This window comes from Phodopus roborovskii, unplaced genomic scaffold, assembly GCF_943737965.1.
Source record: "Phodopus roborovskii unplaced genomic scaffold, PHOROB, whole genome shotgun sequence".
NCBI lineage: Eukaryota > Metazoa > Chordata > Mammalia > Rodentia > Cricetidae > Phodopus > Phodopus roborovskii.
The window spans coordinates 15,144,183-15,163,856 of record NW_026126407.1 but is presented as its reverse complement, the minus strand read 5'-3'; the positions used below and the strand labels follow the sequence as shown (position 1 = coordinate 15,163,856).

At 41.5% G+C, this 19,674-nt stretch overlaps 1 protein-coding gene across 1 annotated transcript in view; it reads right to left on the bottom strand.

The window, feature by feature from the left end:
- Nucleotides 1–19,674, bottom strand: part of Dnah9 (dynein axonemal heavy chain 9) — a 329,177-nt gene that overhangs the window by 181,007 nt on the left and 128,496 nt on the right. The window contains exons 31-35 of the mRNA XM_051180369.1: nucleotides 17,774–18,061; nucleotides 14,143–14,353; nucleotides 11,722–11,849; nucleotides 10,068–10,176; nucleotides 8,503–8,650 (exon numbers count right to left, since the gene is read on the bottom strand). Coding sequence (XP_051036326.1) covers nucleotides 8,503–8,650; nucleotides 10,068–10,176; nucleotides 11,722–11,849; nucleotides 14,143–14,353; nucleotides 17,774–18,061 — 884 coding nt within the window. The remainder of the gene's footprint in view (nucleotides 1–8,502; nucleotides 8,651–10,067; nucleotides 10,177–11,721; nucleotides 11,850–14,142; nucleotides 14,354–17,773; nucleotides 18,062–19,674) is intronic.

Genomic DNA, 19,674 nt, shown 5'->3' with positions numbered 1-19,674 from the left:
GAGAGAATCCATGAGTATTTTAGTCTTATGGTGCAATTGCCCAGCCATGGAAGCCTACTGGTTTCAAGGGGCTCAAGGTTTGTTGTATATATTTGGAGCACAAAGGACAATGGTGCTATGTAGGTGTTTGCTAGTCATAGCAACTCTTGGGTCCTTTAAAGAATGGGAGCATAGAGCCTTTTGAGAGAAGGTTCCTTGTCTGATCTTTCCTCTGATAAGAGTTTTCCTTTATTCTCTATTTGCATTGAAATTTTCTTCACAATATTTGTGGGGGGTGGGTGGGGGGGAAGGACAAAATGACCTGGTGTTTGTGTTTTTACCTATCTTGTAATTTCTTTAAAGCCCAAAGAAAAGCTAAATGCTGGGGATGTAAGTAATTGATGGAGCACGTGCCAAGGTCATGGGTCAATCTCTAGCACCACATGTGCATGTACACATACACACATGCATGCACACATGCTCATACACACGTGTCTTCCCACTTTTATCCCTCTATCTATATTGACAGTATACATCATACAACCATACACCCAGTCCTCATTCACATCCTGCCATGAGATGCTGTCTTCCTAGGCTTCTAGTGTTATCAGATAAATAGCACTGTCAACGGCCACCTTGAAAGTTGTTTACCTCCCTCAGGCCTATGAGTTGCCCACTTTCTTCAATGTTTGTTTGCTTTGTTTTGTTTTTGTTTGCAGCTGCTTCTGATCTGTCTGTAGTCTCTACAACAGCATGAGTGTGTGCTCTAATGGTAGACATTACTTCCATGAGTAACAAGGAAGCCAAGTCCTAATGAGCCATCCATCATTTGTTCAATACTCACTTGTGACAGAATGATAAAATGGAATTATCTCTAGCTCCATATTGGATGAGGCACCAAAATAAATGATGCTGGCTGTCCCTGTCCTTCCACTTCAAAATGAGAGTCCAAACCACTCAGGCAGGACCAGCTTGCAGCTCTGACCTCTCAACTTCTTAGTGGTATTGTGGATCAAAGAGGGACTGCAGTGAGAACCCTGGTGTGCAGCAAACACCCTGCCTTGCACAGGAAATTGAGGATTTGTCTTGAGGAGAAAAAGAGAAGGGAACAGGCTTCACTTGGATTGCTCTGAGCTGAGAAGTTTGGTGCCTGGGAAACCCAAGGGGCTTGTGGATCTGAGAGCAGAGTGTAGAGCAGTTTCTAGCTCCAGTATCCTGAGCTCCAGTATGTCAAAGGAAGGGTTTCTGAAATCTGGTGTGCATGTGGGGTTGTTTGCTGACAATGGGATCACTTTGTAGCACAACAGTAGATGAAGGAGATGAACACATATTTTTAAAGAAATGTAGATGGGAGATGCTAGTGATGAGGAGGAGTACAAGGAGCTCCCACATCTCCCAAAGGAAGGAGTTAGATTTTGAGATCTTTTATAGTTATAGTAGCCATGTATACACAGGTCCAGCCAAGTGACATTCCCCTCTCCCTTTCTCTTTGCACTGTCTTCTTTCAGCTCTGAGGGATGAGAAGATACTTCTGAAGATAGGAAAGAGGAGGTGAAGAACCCTGCCTGTCCATCCTCACTGTGGGACAGAGCTAGCTTTGGGACCAGAAGTCCCCACCATAAATAAATAAATACATAAATAAATAAGGTTTGTTTCTTTAAATTCTCAGTGCATTGTGTGTGTGATATATATATATATATATATATATATATATATAAAGAGAGAGAGAGAGAGAGAGAGTAGAAGTGAGCATACAGATATTTATTACTAAATAATGACCAGGAACTTTGGAGACACTGACTCAGATCTTTTGTACATGTTTGCTTGTTTGAGATAGTTATCTTGCTCTGCAACTCAATCTTGTACTCTCATCTTGAACACTACATTTTCCAGAGTTCCATGATTACATACATGTGCCACCACACATATCTCATACCTAGATCTTACCCAGGGGCAGGAGATAAGGCAGCCCCTGTGAAACAGTTTTGAAGGGACAATAAAGTTGCTTTATAATTATGCCTTGTAAAATGAATGATACTAAAACCCCTACTACAGCAACACACAGGCACATTCTGCTAGAATCATCAGGGAGTGAACTGGGATATTCATAAGGGAATGACGTTAGAACATAGCTCAGGAGAGATGGGCAGCATTCTTCAGATACATATAGCTTTAGTAGCAAATCAACTATGAACTTTACAAAGTAGGGGGCATAGCTCAGAGTTTCTCCCAGAGGATCTTCTCACTTTAGGAACTTTTCCTTCCCCTAGTAAGAGACAGTGCATACAGCAGGCTGCAGAATCTATAACTCAAGGCAGAGAACCTCAGGAAGCCTGTACTGTACTTTTAGAGAGCAGGAAAACTGGACAGGAATTGGAAGTAGATTAAAATGTGCTACAATGGCAGAAAGCGGAGACACACTGGGAAAATCCTCTCTTCTTAGACTATAGGGGAGCAGCCCTGAAAAGCCATCTTACAAAGACCCCTGTTGAATTGGCGTTTGGTGGCACAAGAGCATCTGCAAATCATGCTCTCCAGAAACTCAGAACAAGAGACATGGGACTCTACACTAACACCTGGGCAAGGATACTCCTACCACTGGGAAGAAAGTTTAAATCAAAGCTGCACACAGTAGTCAGTGAGGTGGAAAACTGGTTAGAGCCAGTGTCTGTAGGGGAACAAGTGGTGTGGCCAACACTAGGAAGGACTGCCTTGGGGAAGGGCCAACCACACATCTGAAGCTCACCCAGATGTATGACCAGCACCTGTGGTCTGACCTTGGAAAGAACCCTCAGGGGTACATCAGACATCTGGATGCCTGAAGGACCTGAAACTGGAACCTGCAAAGTATAACATACTGGATTCAAGCACTATCCCCATCCAGGGCTCCTCTTCACACGGATTCCTCTTTTGCTTTATGCCCAATGCCAACTTTGCATGCAGTCATGCCAGAAGATTCAGAAAAGCTTTTGACAAAATCCAATATGTCTTTATAACAACAACAACAACAACAAAGCTCTGAAAAAATAAAACAACTGACAACAGAAGGAACATGTTTCTAAATAATAACATCTGTATATTACACACTTATTGTAAATGTGAACCTGAAAGCATTTCCTCTTAAGTCAGGATTAAGACAGAGATGTTGTGTTCATTCTTTCCATTCTTGTTCCATATAGTTCCTGAAATCTTCTTTACAGAAATAACAGAAACTTAGAGTTCTGTAAATTTAATTTACAGAAGTAAATGAAAGGGCTATGATTAGGAAAAGAAGTCAAAGTATCTTCATTTGTAGATGATATTAAAACTCCCTAAAAACTCCTAGAAATGATTAGTGTTCTCATAAAAATTAATATATAAAAAGGCCATCATAGTGGGGCCAAGAACCTGCGGCTAGATGGGTTATAGGTCTTAGTGGGGAACCTACTAATATTTTGCTAAGTGGACATAGTATTCAGACAACTCCTTTGACTTACTGCTGTGTCCACAGACTAGTGCATCTCTCAATCCTTACTAGAGAAGTTTCTTGCAGGAGAAAGTGATTGACAAATAGACTCTGCTGCTCAGTGTACAAGAAGAGGCTGTGGACCCAAACAGGAAATCTACTCTTTTCCTGAAAGACTAAGGAACCATGGTAGAAGAGGGAGTAGAAAGATTGTAAGTGCTAAGCTAGTGCATGGCTGTAAGAAAACAGTGTTTTCTACATACACAGGGAAGTTAGTTACATGTATTAATTAAAAATATTTGTGACCACATGCACAAGACCAGTGCAAGCTCAGACCACACAAAAATCTCAGCATGGAGAAAAAGTGCTAGGCACAAAGTCCTACTCCTAGATGAGGAGCTATTGGTATTTGATAGCTGCTATGAGTGGGAGAGTCTGTTTCTTTCTAGCACATGACTCATGGCAGGGCAAAGACTCTCCAGAGCAGGCCTCACACTCAAGAGTATTTAGGCAATACAAACTGGACTTGATTTTTTTTTTTTGAAAGAGAGAGAACAAGAAGTTGGGTGGGAAAGGAAGTTGGGCAGGGAGGGAGATGTTACATGGATGTGGAAGGAGTTTGAGGATGAAATAAATATTATTGAAATATATTCTATGAAATTATCATATAAGTGGAAAATATAATATTAAAATCAGTATCCTTCCTAAATACCAATAAACAACATGCTGAGAAAGAAATATGGTACATAAACACATTCATAATTGCTTCAACAATAAACCTTGGCATAACCTAAGGAAGGAAAAGGCCTCTATAATGAAAGCGTAACATATCTAGGAAAAAAACTGAACAAGAACTTAGAACCTCTAAAAACTATGCTAGTGTATGAAAAGAATTAATATTGTGAAAGCATTACAAAAGTAATCTATATATTCAGTGTAATATCAATAAAATTTATAATGACAGTCATGCAGAACTAGACTAGAAGAAAATTAAGTTCACATCAAAACATGTAATGCCATGGATATCCAAAGCAATCTTAAGCAGAAATAACACAGCTGGAGATATCATGTCACCTGATCTCAAATTATACTACAAAGCCATAGTGACAAAAAAGCAGGGTAGGACACAAAAGCAGGTATATAGATCAATAGGATATAGTAGAAAACATCTATATCAACCTACACAGTTAAAGACAGGTAGTTTGTGACAAAATTGCCAAAAGTACACATTGGAGGAAATATAGCTCCTTCAAGAAACAGTGTTGAGAAAACTGAAGCTTTCCTTGTGGAAGAATAAAACTAGATCCCTATATGTCAATAAACAAAACAATTAACTTCAAATGATCAATGACCTCATGTAAGACCTGAAGCTTTGAAATTGTTAGAGAAGAAAGTAAGGAAATATTTCAAGATATAGGCATATGTAAGCAGTTTCTGAATAGGACTGCAGTTGCTCAGAAAATAATGTCAATGGTTGCTAAGTAGATCCTTACGAAGTTATAAAGTGTCTGTGCAGAATAGGAAACAACCCAGGGAAAAGACAGACAATAGGGATAGAGAAAACTTTTCTAGTTACATACCTGATAAAGGATCACTATCTAGAATACAAAAAGAACTCAAAAAACTAAATAAACAAACCCAAACAGCTCAATGAAAAAAATGCAATAATAAAATGAACAGTTCTAAAAAGATGAAATACAATGGTCAGTACACATGTGAAACAATATTCATCCTCATTTGCCACCAGGGAAAAGCAAATTGAAAACACTCTGAGAGTCTTACTTCAATCAGAATGTCAGTCATACAGGAATCAAATAACTTCTGATAAAGATGCAATCAAGAAGGAATACTTTATATGTACTGCTGGTAGGAATGAAACCAGTCCAACTACTATGGAAATTACCATGTGAGTTTCTAAAAACACTATTAATACACCTACCATATGACCGGACTATACTATATTCTTAGGTACTTACTGGAAGGTCTCCAAGTCAATGTATCACAGAGTTGAAGCACTATCCACAATAGCTGTGTTATAGACTCAACCTGGATATTCAGCAACAAAAGAATAGATGGGGGAAATGTGGTATAGATATATAACAGACGTTTTCATCTGTCATAAAGAAGAATAAAGCTGTGCTTTTTGTAAGGAAATGAATGCAATTAGAGATGATCATATTAATAAAATGCACCTAGTCTCAGAAAGGCCACTATATTTTTCTTATTTGCAATTCCTTGATTTTACAAAAGCACATAATATCACATGAATTCATGATAAGAAAGTAGAGGTAAAACTTGGCCAGGAGAACAAAGAGGACTAATGGGCATGGGATGAGGGAGTATAGATGAGATTCACTGATGATGCAACAGATGTACTTGTATGACAATGCCTTTATGTGACACAGTAGCATGGACAATGAATATAAACAATAAAACAAAAACAAAAAAACATCCTAATATATGTTAGTGTCACTCAGGGTCTCAGCAGAAAGAAGAGGGACTAGCTGTTGTACAGCAGTTTCCTCGGAGACTGAAACATTCTATATTGTTGTGGAATATTATTCTAAGATGTGTTATATTTGTTTATGTTGTGGAATATTTGTTTAGTGATGTAAAGATGTGTTGCATTCTTTTATGTTGAATTTATTTAACTCTGTGGAGCTGTGTTACTTTGCCTATCTAAAACATCTGATTTGTATAATAAAGAGCTGAATGGCCAATAAGCAAGGCAGGGGAAAGGGCAGGTGGGCCTGGCTGACAGAGGGAATAAATGAAAGGAGAAAAGGGAAAAGGACGGATTGGGAAGCAAGAGAACTCAACAAATGAGAAAAGGAGAGAGGAGGACTCCAGCAGCCAGCCACACAGCTGCACAGCCAGACATGGAATAGGAAGGAAAGAAAAGATGTATGGAGATGGAGGAAGGTAAAAGCCCAGACACAAAAGGCAGATGGGGTAATTTAAAGTTAAGAAAAGCTGGCAAGAAACAAGCCAAGCTAAGATATGGCTTTTATATGTAATAAGAATACCCCCTGTGTTTTATTTGACAGCTGGGTAGCAGACCCCCAAAGAGCTAAGAGAAAACAACAACTCTATTCTGCAGGGAAGCACTCTAAGACAGAAGATAAACAACTCAAAATCCCTTCAGTAAGCCCCCAAAGTAACCAGGTTCACTAGGTCCCTCCCTCCTCAATGGTACATAAATAGGGAAGACTGCTGGGGGTCACTCTCAGACATGCCAGGTTGCAAAGGAGACTCAGAGAGCAGACCAGCTGCCTGGAAGAAGCAGAAATGAGCTGAGCTGCCAGGAAAAGGTTTAGATCAACCAAGTCACTTGGAAGGGAAACCAGTTGGTCTGTTGAGCTGCCTGCAGGCTGTGCAGTGTGCTTAAGGTTCCTAGCTTTTGTGAGCTGTCACTGTTCTTGGGTGGGCTTTGCTGAAGCAGCTGTCTTTGAGTCATTTCTGCTCCTGTAAGTAATCCCAATAAAACTCCTTGGTTCAGTAGGTTGCACATTGGTGGTCTGTCATGGGGTTAGTACACATTATGTATTGCGTCTTCCCAGAAAAAGCTGTGTCACACAACACCAGTCCATCTTGCTAATACCTCCTCCTTCAGTGTCATTCTAGCTGCATATTGTGCTCACTTGAGACACTGTGTTACTATTTCAAGAGTGTTCTGGCTTCCAGAGATCCATCAGCTACAAAAGACACAGGGCTCAGAATCGCCAGGTGCTGAAGGCTTTCAAATGCTTCAAAGGTGGAAAATAATTATGAAACCACAAAATCAAAATCAAACTGCTACTATCTCAATTAGTAGACTACAGCTACATTTCTTAATTGTACAGAATACACTGTCAAAGTGGGTAGATCTATTATTTAAAATGGGGCCCGGCAGGGAATATAGAGTAAGAGTGTCTGGGTTCCCTATGACTTCATTGCATGTTGGAATTTTCTTTCCCACTGCCTCTGTGAGCAAATGGAATCACTGTGTGCTTGAGAAGCCAGTGACTAAGAGCCATGTTTTTTTTTTTTTCCAATATCATCTCTGATGGCCGTTCTTGGCCAAATTATGGTGATGGGTCTCAAGTTTCCAGAGTAATGCATCAAATGGAACATAAACACATATACCAACCAGCAAATTATGAATGAATGAGAGGAAAGTAGGTTTTAAGTTTGGGAGCATTTTCATTGACCCATGTACTATTCTTGCTATAATAGTTGTCCACCCAGTTAAGCATAATTAGTTTTCTATTTAAGTGACAGGTAGTGCTAGAGTTTGGATCTTGAGTGTCTCCTAATAATGTGTTAGTGGCTTGGTCTTCATTTTTAGTGCAATTGGGAGGAAGGGACTGGAGCCTTTAAGAGGATGGGTGTAGTTGTGTAAGTTACTGGGGATGTAAATTTGTAAAGATATGACAGTCTGATTTTTTTTCTTCTTTCTATTGCTTCCCTTGTGTGAGATGAATGGTTTAGCTTTGCCACGCACCCCTCCCATGCATACCTCTAGACATCCTCAAAACAGGATCAACTGATCATGGACTAAAGCTGCAGATCTAGAGCCAAGACAAATCTTTCTTCTTTAGGAATGAACTATTTAGGACATTTCTCTTTTCCAGGGATGGAAACCTGACTAACACAGGTGGTCAGAATCAAGACATACTCACTGAATCTAGCATCCGCAGGACAGGTCAAGTGACATATCACATTCGATCCCACATTATTGCACACAGCCAGGAACAGGAAGTAGATTCCATGTGCTTGAAAAGCGTATCATTTACCCATGGGCCAGTTGAAGGGACAGCTGCCTGCTCTGTAAACCTGAACTGCTGGCAGCCATTGCCTCCTGTTAGATTGTTGAAAAGTACTTTAAACCTTCCTCCCATCTTCCTGCACCTCCACTCCTGTCTGAACTGACAACAAGCATCATATGGCCTTCCTAATGTGTGTTCCCCTCTATCAACTGCTGTGTCTAGAGAGCTCTCATTTTGAGAATGGGACAGAACATCAGCAGGGCTTCAACTATGAGCCAGCAGGTTCCCTCTGGCTGAATCAATGGACTTTCTGCCTGTTTCTTGGCCCACCTGGTCCTGAGGGTGTCCAAGCACGTAGGAAGGTATTTGTCAAACAAGATGGTCAGGTTTGCTCTCTCAGTCTGGATCTCTCTCTGGTCAATCCAACTGCTCACTGGAGGATTCCATCCAAGGTCTGCAGGGTTGATGTATAGGATCCCTGAGTACACAGGGAATGTGGTTAGGTAAGTATCCCATGCATGTCAGGAGATTCTTCACCCGAGGAAGTCAGAGTCCCAGTTTAAAAGTGAATAGAAGATTAGACATAGAACTGGGTCCTCATCTAGTTCAGAGAGGCACATGTAATTGGTCCTGAGGGCCAATGTCAATTCATGGACAAAGAGTAGTGTTGGAAAGGAACCTAGGGTCAAGTCTAGATAGGAAGAAAGAAAGCTGGGATTGATCAGCAATGGTTGTCAGCACATGGAAATGTACACTGAGTAAAATGGAGGTTCCCTAAGGATATGTCCATATCTTAGTTGCTGATACTCTCAATTTGGCATTATTTACCAAAAGCCTTTCTGGATATAACTGAGTTAAATACCTTGGGAGGAGATTATAATGAATTAACTAGATGGGACATTTGCCATCTAATGGCTGCCTGAGCTCTGAGATACAAAGGAATAATGTTCCCAAGAGCCTTTGGAGGGAGTACAGCTTTGATGACCTTAATTTTGGATGTCTCACTTCTGGAAACATGGGCAAATACAGTTTTGCTGTTTCCAAAGCTACCAAGTGTATGTAACTTGTTAGACCTGTCACAGCTACCCTAGAAAATGAACAGGGAGAGTAGACAGTCAGCTCTCCAGCCCTGTGTTTACCAATCTCAGTATGGCCATTTAGAGAAAATCTATTATGTCTGAGATCACAAAGTTTCTGTTTATTTATTTTTATATTACCTTGTCAAAGCTTTGAGTAGTATTGGTGAGACATCAAATGACATATAAAGCACCATACATTTAATGTACACTCCTTGTTTGTTTGGGATATGTGAATCCATCTGGGAAACCATCGCCATGGTGGAGGTCATCAATATGCCCATCACATGCATGATTTCTATGATGCTCATGATGTTCTGTATTTCAGTAGGATCCTAGCAACCATTGCAGCATCTTACCTTCAGTTTGATCATCTCATCAGAAAGGTGACTTTATGCAGTTGTGTCTGCTAATAAATTGGTTGGGTGGAGACAGAGGGAGGTTAAGATCATACTGCCACTTGCCACCAATAGTTTAATGAGAAGTGGTGGTACTTATTTGTCTCCTATGACAAGGAGGCTAGAGCTGGCCTGAATGCCACCCAATTCAAGACATTCCCATGCAGTGTACAGTCCAGATCAGGAGCTATTTCCCTTTCCACAGACACAGCATTTTGGAAGATACAAAGTCATGTGGCCTTGGCTTTATGGTGCCTTTTTGCCTTGTGGGTGTGGTTTAAGGACTGAGAACTTGGACACAGTTTTGATGGATCAGGTTCATAGCTCCTGTCTCGAACTTCCTTCAGCACATGCCAAAGCAAATGTGATTTCATAAGCACCTGCCTCAAGTGAGCCACATGACTTGAAGGGCTGGTCATACCTGCTCTGGAGACAGTTGCTGGTGTGGCTGTGCGCAGGTGGCTGATCTCAAAAAGGAGACGCATTGTGGGGTTAAGGGGAATCCTCTCATTGCTTGCTAGGGTCAGTACCTGGAAACCACAGGAGGGGTAGTCACTTAGAATGGAGCCGTGATGCTGTTGTGGTTTGAAGGTGAAATGCCCCCCAGAGGCCCATGAAAACACTTTGTCCTCAGCTGGCAGTGCTGTTGGGAGGTTATGGAATCCTTGGGAGTTGGGATCTGCCTGGCAGAGGTGGTTGTGGGTGGCAGGCCTGTGAAGGTTATAGCCGGGTGCTATTTACAGTCCTGCATTCTACATGCCATGAGCCGAGATGCCCAGACCCGTCCCCAGGTGTTTGCTCTTGGTGTGTCTTCCCACCATGATGGTAGTGATGGAAGTCAGCCCTCCCTCTATTAAGTTTCTTCTTGGGTTGTGTAGTCATAGTGAAGAACAAGTAGATGGTGTAGATGTGTAGGTAGCTAGTGGGGTTTGATGGGTTCTTGTCAGTTGGGGAACATGAATATGTTATACTTTGAGAATGTTCCTCAAACAGCATAAGAAGTAGAATCTTTTAGATGTGCTGAGGCCCTGAACCCTCCACCCCCATATATGGATTAATGCTGAACACAAAAGAGCTCTGGTCTGAGTTTCACCCTTGGCTTTTTCTTGCCCTTCTCCCATCTACCGTGGGGTTACATGGCTAGAAAGCCTTCATTAGATATGGCCCTCTGATCTTGAACTTCGAGCCCCTGTAATTGTGAACACAATAAATGTAGCCCAAGGTGCCAATGAATTCAAGATCCTCCTGCTCCCACCTCTTCAGTGCTGGGGTTGCAAGTGTGTGCCATCACACCCATATGTTTTCTACAACAGTCCTTTCTCTTTATTCTTTTGTATACTTCCCACTCTCACCCTTGCATCTCAGTGAGTCTGGAAAAAAGTTATTTAAACACTTTAAATCGAGGTTGATAGTTTGAATGAAGCAGACCATACTGGAACAATAAAACTATAAAAAGAAAGGGACTTCTGGTGTTACATTTCTGCTCTTCCTTCTAAGTGGCCCCGCTGGGAATCTATGCATTTATTCTAATGAGTCTGTGAGTGCTAGGGCCATTTGAACATTTCCAATCTGGACATGGTTTCTAAACAAGTTTAGAAGCAGCTATCAGCATAGCAACCATTTTGCTGAGATTCCGTAGTTTCCACTGTAAGAAATAACATTTACTCTTTGGGGTAGGCATTTATCATCCCAGAGGGTGGGTGACAGACTTGGGGTGTTTCTGATATTTAGTTTCTTTATTTATTGAAGGGTAATGAATTATAAAAAGGATACATACAAATGGATGACTAAGATTCTTCTCAGCTCTAAATATTAAATGAAACCACAGATAGGAGATTCTGAAAGACACTGAAAACAACACCAAAAAGCAGGGTGGGCGATGGCAGAGCCTCTTAAGCAGGTCAGAGTAAGGGCAGGTAATTTCTAGGGTGTCTCACAGAAGACACTAGTGATGGCTGCTTACTCTGGGCTGGGTATCACAGGATTTACAGGTGTGCTATCACACTGGAAATTTGGCTTCACAGATAACATTGCATGGATGAACGTGGATTATGTGGGGTCCCTCCCTGTGATACCTTGTTATCATCCATGACTGTGTTCAGAGACTCAATCCACATCGGGTCTATATCACCATCTAATAAGATCCACTTGGGCCCATCATGGGAGATGTTGGCAAGTTCCCTCATGATGGAAGAGAACAGTCCTGAAAGGAATCACAGGTGGCTTATTTTTCAGCACTGGCCCTCATTCTCTTCACACAGCTTCCCTGCTGCATTGGCTACGACACTCTCTCTCATGTACACACATGCACACACATAATCTATACTGTTTCCCCACCAAGAACGCTCCCAATGAGCTTATCTATCTTTACACAGGACTGATATTTGGTACCATCTTTTCCATGTTTGGTTATGTTTGTTGGTTTGTGTCCCTCTAGTTCTAGATTTATTCATGTCACTTCACTCAGGTATAGTTTTATTGCTCAGTGTGGATAACAACTTCCTTTATTTCCAGTTTAATTTTTTGATAGAATTTAGTGTCATTCTAGGTTTCAGATCTGCAGATTCAGAAGATTCTACGGACTCTGTGGGAAGCATTCCATTCATTGGTTCTTCCGTGGGTTTCATTTGATTTTCCTCCTGATTCCTGTATAGAGAACACTACTTGATTTTCAAGTAGGAGATTGTTTGTGGTTATTTTCTTGCTAATTAATTCTAATTCTGTTGCTTTATCAGAGAATGTAACCTATAAAATGAGACCTTGAATTTGAAACTATATCATGAACCAAACAAGAAAGGATTTTCTATTTATGGAATGTAAAGTTGAATAACTATGTATCACTTTGAATTCAATGATATATCTGGAAATTCTGTGTGTACACTTCCTTTTCACTCTATCGGAACCAAATGATATTGGAAAAGTGTATAGAAAAATAGCCTATATTTCATTTGCTTAAAAATTGGGCAATTAACTAATACAAATTCTTGATTATTATATCATCTCTGCCAGTCTTCTTAAACATAATGTATAATCTTAATATAGCTTTAATTATAATTACAGCAGAGTTTAAAATGTTGAATTATAAAAACAAGCTCAAATTTAATATGGGGAAATAAGTGCCTGAGAATATCCAAGGTGTTGGTGGTGCATGCCTTTAATCCCAGCACTCAGGAGGCAGAGGCAGGTGGATCTCTAAGGTTTACAGAGTGAATTCTAGGATGGTCAGGGCTACAGAGAAACCCTGTCTCAAAACAAAACTACAGAAGACTTGTGAGGGCCAATGTGCCTCATCAGATTGTAAAATATGCTTTGAAACAGCTGCAACTGACACAGAATGATAGTAGTTTAGGAACAGGAAAATATTAGTGGAACAGACTGGAAACCCTGGAGTCAGCTCAGTGTGCATGGGTTCAATACATGACAAGCTGGTATTTAGGCTCAGATGGAAAGAATGGCTTATTTAATAAATGGCACTGGCATAATCAATTGCCCATCTGGAAGGAAATAAAGTTGAGTTTCCTACATTACCTCACCAACTAAATTCCAGATGGATTAAAAAATGTTAATGTAAAAGAATCCTTATTGAACAAATTTATGATCCTATATCTGCAGCTGAGAATTAGAGTTATAAATGAACAGAAATCCCAGCTGCTAAAAGAGTGAGACACACATAATTTCCTTTTAAGAATATGTGGTAAGTTGCAAGATGAAGTTCTATAGACACACAAGAGGAGATAGCATCAGCAATACAACACACATAACATGTCACAAATAGAGTTGCCTTTGTGGCTTATGTGTGTATATATGAACTCTTACACATTGATACAAAAAAATAGCAAAACACAAGAGGCAGGGAACTAATAGAAGGAAAGCATCACTAACAGGGAAATAAAAATCAGAGACACAGCTCAGTAACTTAACTTGTTCTGGGCCTCTGATTGAAACTCCTTAGAGAAGACCAGACAGTTTGGCTCTGATGAAATCATACACTGAGCCATCAAGAGAGCCTGATATTTCCTCAGCCAACCTACAGGGTTTGGGGTCCCCTTCATTCCTGTGGAAGGCAACATGGGCCCACAAACCCTTCTGAAGTAGAAAGGTCATTCCAAGCATCACCAGGGACCAGGTCCAGACTCTGGTCCATAGCAAGCACTCTCTCTATCACTGCTAGGGCCCTCTGTGGGATGTTGGCAAGTGCCATTTCTTTAAGAATGAGCTCCCCTTCCTTGCATGTCCCTTGAAACCATGCAAGGCAATGCAGCCACTCTGGTTGTATCATATATTTTATCTACTTTAAGGACCTTTATTAAAGGGGGCTAGAAGAGTTCTCAGGGGAGGGTCATTGAAAAGCCAGGCTTCTCCTCTCAGCCCAAAGTGACTTCTTCCTTTCTGATGCTCCACTGATTTTCTCTGGTGCCCCGCCCCTACCCCCCCAGCTTACCCTTGGAACAGTGAGTCTGACTCTAAGAATAGGAAAGACTTTGTTTCATTCTTACCATCCTTCCATTCTCGTGTGGCTGGATTGATGATACCAAAGAGTTCATCATTTGTGACAGCTTTGGGGTTGAGGTCAGTCCACACGGGGCGACGTCTCATGACCTGATAAGTCTTGTGTAAAGACCTCAGTACCTGTGACTTGCCAGTACCGGCACTACCCACCACGAACACAGAGTGCCTTACAGCTAGCAGCTCTTCCAGCTGGACCACCTGGGAGGAGGAAAAGCAGCTGGAGGGACAGGTTGTCATATACATTTGATGGCTCTTCTGTGAGCAAGGCCCGTATGTGAAGCGAGATTTGAAGACAATAATGTTTATCACAAGCATGGTGGGTCTAAAATGCAGGAGCATCACAGTTCATTTATTCATATGTCCCTCATTCATCCATGTGAGTATCACTGGCCAACTAAGTTTTAAGAAGGTACCAGATGGGGGGCATTCCAAAATGCTACCATGTTATGATTGGGATGAAAGTCATGTTGGAAAATCACAGTACAAGGTGATAATGCTCTAACAGATATAGTTACAAAGTGCTCAAAGACAACAAGAATAAGGAAAGCTTTCCAAAGGAAGAGGCATATGAAACAGGGCTCCACAGGTGATAGGAGTTTGTTCAGAGGATGCACAGGAAGGATATTTTGGAGAAATGGGGTGGGAGGGTGACAGCATAAACAAAGGTTTGCAGTATGATGGGGTATGATGGGGTTGGCTGGGTTGTTTGTGGAGGATGGAGTCAGAAAACCTCATGGAGATGGTAGGCATCAAACCACTGTGCAGCCAGTTAGACACTAAATTAAGGCCCAAAGTAACAAACAGACCCATAGATAATCAAGGTATTGCCATCCTTCTCCTCCTTAAGTAGCTACCTATAGGTTTGGAGATGAAGTCCTAACTCACTAGACTGGCTTAAAATCCCTTTGACAATCTGACCCAAACCAGACTCCACAGTCATCTCTCATCCCTCACTACACACATTTTCAACAGTGACATGCATGCAGCTCCTCTCTTATGCTGGTTTCTCTGCCTTCTGCTTACAAGGTACCCTTCCCGTAGCCCAGCATTTGACAGTATCACAGTGGCTACTTTTCTGTCTTACTATTTGGTCATTGGCCCATTAAAGGATACCAGAGTTTTAAGGAGTGGGGGGCCTAGCGAGTGACTATTATTAGATCACTTGGGGATATGGTATTGGAAGGACTAGGGTTTTTGTGAGATCCTGTTTTCATCATGTTCAAAGGAGACCCCGCACATTCCTATCCTGTTCTCGCTGGCTTTGTAATGAGATGTGCTTGCTTGCTTGCTTGAGAACATACTTTCACCATTGCTGTTTACCATGCTGGCCCTCATCAGGGCTAAGACAGTGTATATATTATATCCTTGAACACTGAAGTTCTGGTCAACTGTATTACTTCTTCTACCATCCATCTAGAAAACTTACTTCTTGGCTCCTGACCACTGAAACTCCATCAGGATGCATCTCTAACTGACCCTGAAGCACTCAATCCTCCTCAGGGCTGAGTCCTTCTAGGATGAATACATCACTTCCCAGATGCAGAATGTTTTCCCCCAAAGAAGCTCTGCCTAAGGGCACCCTATGCCACCATCCCCTCTAGTCTGCTGGCTCTGACACTTCTGCCGTGTTTTCAAACAATTGCTGTGATGTCTGTTTCTAAAGGTCTATGAACTATAGAAAATTTCTTTGCCTTTACATGATTGAAATATAATTGTTTTTAAAGGGAATCACAGGATTCAACAAGGTCTCCATGGGACAGTTTGGGGGGAATTATTTTTTTTAGAAGCTAAAGTGGAAAAGCAAATACAAAGTTGGTAGGGAATACTGTCTTGTTATTGAAGAATCTTCAGCTGAGCCTCCATCTTATCAGAAGCCACCATGGGAAGGGGGTAGGGGGAATAGAATGCTGTTCAACCAACAAAAAGGAAAGGAGGATTCTAAAAGGAAAAAAGGAAAAAACTGTCAGGGGTTGAGGTGCCAGCTGCCCTGATCAGACTTCAGAGAGTCTGGAAGGACACAGCCAGCCCTGATTTTAAGGCAACATCTTTAGTTACAAGTATTGTTATGAACCTCTCTGAGTTTCACTCATCTCTCTAAAGAGGGTGGACCCGAGGATTAGCCTCTTGAAGGGGAACATGCTCAGTCTGACATTCAGAGCCCTCTCTATGATGGCTCTCCTGCTGTCTCTCCAGTCTTACTGACATCCTTTACCCCAGTTCCCACCACCTCATTACCCTTTCCTTTGGCATTACTGGGCTTCCTGTACATCCTCTATGTTTCCTACATGCACCCCTTTGTTGACCCCTTTTACCCTAAATAGAAGGCAATTTTGCCTTCCTATACTTCAAAAGTCAGTCTATTCATTGAACTTGGAAGGCACAGGATGGTGAGTGAGGATGGATCAACTTGCTGCAAAGGGCAGGTCATGCTTTCCTTTCTTTTGTAAATGAAAGTCTGGCAATGGAAACATACACCTTATTGCATTGGAAGGGGTATGTGTTCAATTCACTTTTCAATTTGACTTTACATAATCAGGGCTTAACCTCTACCAGTGAGCATACTGTGTTGGAAATTCTTCCTAGAAGATCTTTGCCATACATGCCTTCAGGGGGCACACTTTCCTTCATAAAAGGCCTTCCTGTACAGTGTTGTGTTGTAAAGGCTCATTTTCCCACCTGAGAATTGCCTCTGTATGATCTATTTCGGGTTGTTAGGGGAAATCAAATATGAGACATTATGTAAAACGTGTGAACTCTACAGTGATGCCATGTGTTTCTCACACTTATTATATGATGGGAAGTGTAACCTGTGTCTTTGTACTCAGAAGCCTTGGTTGTTCTTTGTGGCAACTGTCTTTTGATGCAAGCTAAACCTGTCCCGTTGCAGTTATTTCTAGCATTTCTAGATGGTACACATCCTGTAACCATCACATTCTGCAAAAACAGCAGTCTTATGGAAAACCATCCTGGGTGTGGTCTGTAAGACATGCAGAGAACTTTGTGCTTCAAACCCTCTAAAAGTCAGTAGTGAATCCTGTCTCTAACCCAGTGGCAGCAATAGCTTATTCCTATGCATTTTCACCTTGCCTCATTGGCAGTCTGCCTTTGTAGGCTTCAACCAGGTACTAGGCTTCCTCATTAGAGAGGCAGGTCCTTTATGTTGGAGACTATTCTAATATCAATTAGAGATCAGAGCCAGATGGAACCTTCCTCATTAATCCACTGTTTGAATGTGAGGGAGATGGTTTCCCAGGCTCTCCATGTGTCCTTGCAGCTTCTGAAGCAGAGCACAGAGCACCCAAATTGGTTCTTAAAGACACTAGTGTCTCCTCCTTAATGGCTAAAACACTAGATAGTTCATTTTCCACTGATGCTAATGGCAGGGCCTCCCTCTTTCTCCTGTCCTCCCTATCATCATTCCACATTGTGGCCTTCCAGAAAAGAAATAATACCTGAATTGAGGCCTCACTAATTGGATATATATATATATATCTGTATGGCTAAAATTCTATTTGAATGAAGGATGAAGTATAACTCATGGTCCAAGGAAAGAATCCAAAAACAAAACAAAACAAACAAACAAAAAAAAAGCTTTTAAGGGAAAGCTGCCTCATGTACCTTGAGCACAAAGTTGTCCTCAGCCTGGAGCTTAAGGTCCAAGATTGCTTTCCGAACCACAGCTTCAAAGTTCTGGTCTCTCCTCCGGGGGACATCCAGAGCAGGAAAGAGGTCACCAATGAGACCCATGAATACTGGCATGTCATCTGTCACAATCTTGGGGATGTTGAAATCTCTCAAGGAGCGCATGAGGACTTGGTCCTCTGGTCGGTCAGGGTCTCCTCGTTTCAGGGATCCTGCTACCACGAGAACAGACTTGATGGCCCGCAATCCCCAGTCATAGTGATCCTGTGGGAAGGCAGCAGAGCTGAAGCCAGAGTTGCTTGGGTGTGGAACATCACATGCATGGCCCACACATTTACATATACAACATGCTAGAGGTCACTAGTGAAGCTCAGGTAGAGAGTGGAGTCAATAGATCTCTGAACACTATGGTTCCTGGTCTGGCATTGACTGTATTTTTTCAGCTATGATAGTAAAGCAGACATAGAACATTCAATGAGATGGGGCTCTGGGGGATGAACAAGAATCATTTTCAAATTGATCTAGTTGCTTCTCATATATTCAGAGGGTGGGCAAACTGTCAAGGAGAAAGCAACTTAATGTTAGAGAAGGTACATGATGGGTTTATGAGATTTTTCCCTGGATACCTTCAAACATACTGAGAATAGTCTTTTAAAAGTATAGTCCTTGAGGCTGGGAGCTTAGCTTAATGGCAGAAATCATGCCTAGTTGTAGGCAAGCTTCTAGGTTTGATTCCCACCACTACAAAAAACAAACAAACAAACAAGCAAAAACTTTAAGAGTTCTACTATACTACCAGTGCTGATAGGAGATTCTGAGGTTAATGGATCATAAAACTGACTTACACCAGGACTCACAACATGGCAAGGGGAGGTAATAATTCAGAATACAGAGTTTGAAACTATACGAATCCAGGTTCAAGTCCCTGCTTTACTACTTGATTTACACCAGATCACTGCATAATTAGAGCTCTGATAAATGCTACAAAGGACAAAACCCCATGTGCAATGAAGGCAAAAGACCCAGTGGCTATACCTGGGGGCTTTGGACCAGAGATAGTCCCGAAGAAAAGGCACTGAAGAACACTGGAAGGAGTAAAAGTCATTTAGGCCCAGACAATGGAGCACTGCAGTCAAGCCCTGAGGAGCAGATGTCCCTAAGCTTGAGATGAGAGGATAATTTATCTTAAGGAGGCTTAGGCAGGTAGAACCATGGGCATGAGCTGTTGAGGACAGCAGACCACAGAGCTCTATAGTCTTGAGCAGAGGGACCAGAAGTTTGTTTTGATGCTAAGAGCAGTGAGATGCATTTGAAAATAATTACTTTAGCTGGAATCTCAAAAATGGGTTGAGGAAGCTGAATCACCAGCAGCAAAAATTATTTCAGAGGCAGAATCAAGAGTTTAACTAAGAGACATGGGCACTTGTAACTAGAGCTCCAGCACTCAGGACAGAGAAGCATGTATATTCTTGGCTGTGATAAACACCATGATCAAAAGCAACTTGGGAAGAAAAGGTTTATTTTAGTTTACAGATTACAATTCATCATTGAGAAGCCAAGAGAGGAACTCAAGCAAGGATCTTGAAGCAGAAATCACTGAGAATCACTCACTAGTTTGTTTCTAGGCTCATTTTGAGCTCCCTTCCATAGCTTTGTGCTTTCTTCTATAGCTCTATACCTGCCTATGGATGGTATCACCCACAATGATCTAGGACTTCCTATATCAATTATGGATCAAGAAAATTCCCCACAGGTGAGTCTGATGGAGACAGTTCCTCAATTGAGATGATGAACCATCCTAAGGAGACTCCAGAAAGTAGAATCAACATCACTCTGTTGCTGTGGAATAATCCTTTTGCGTACTATGAAGACATGTT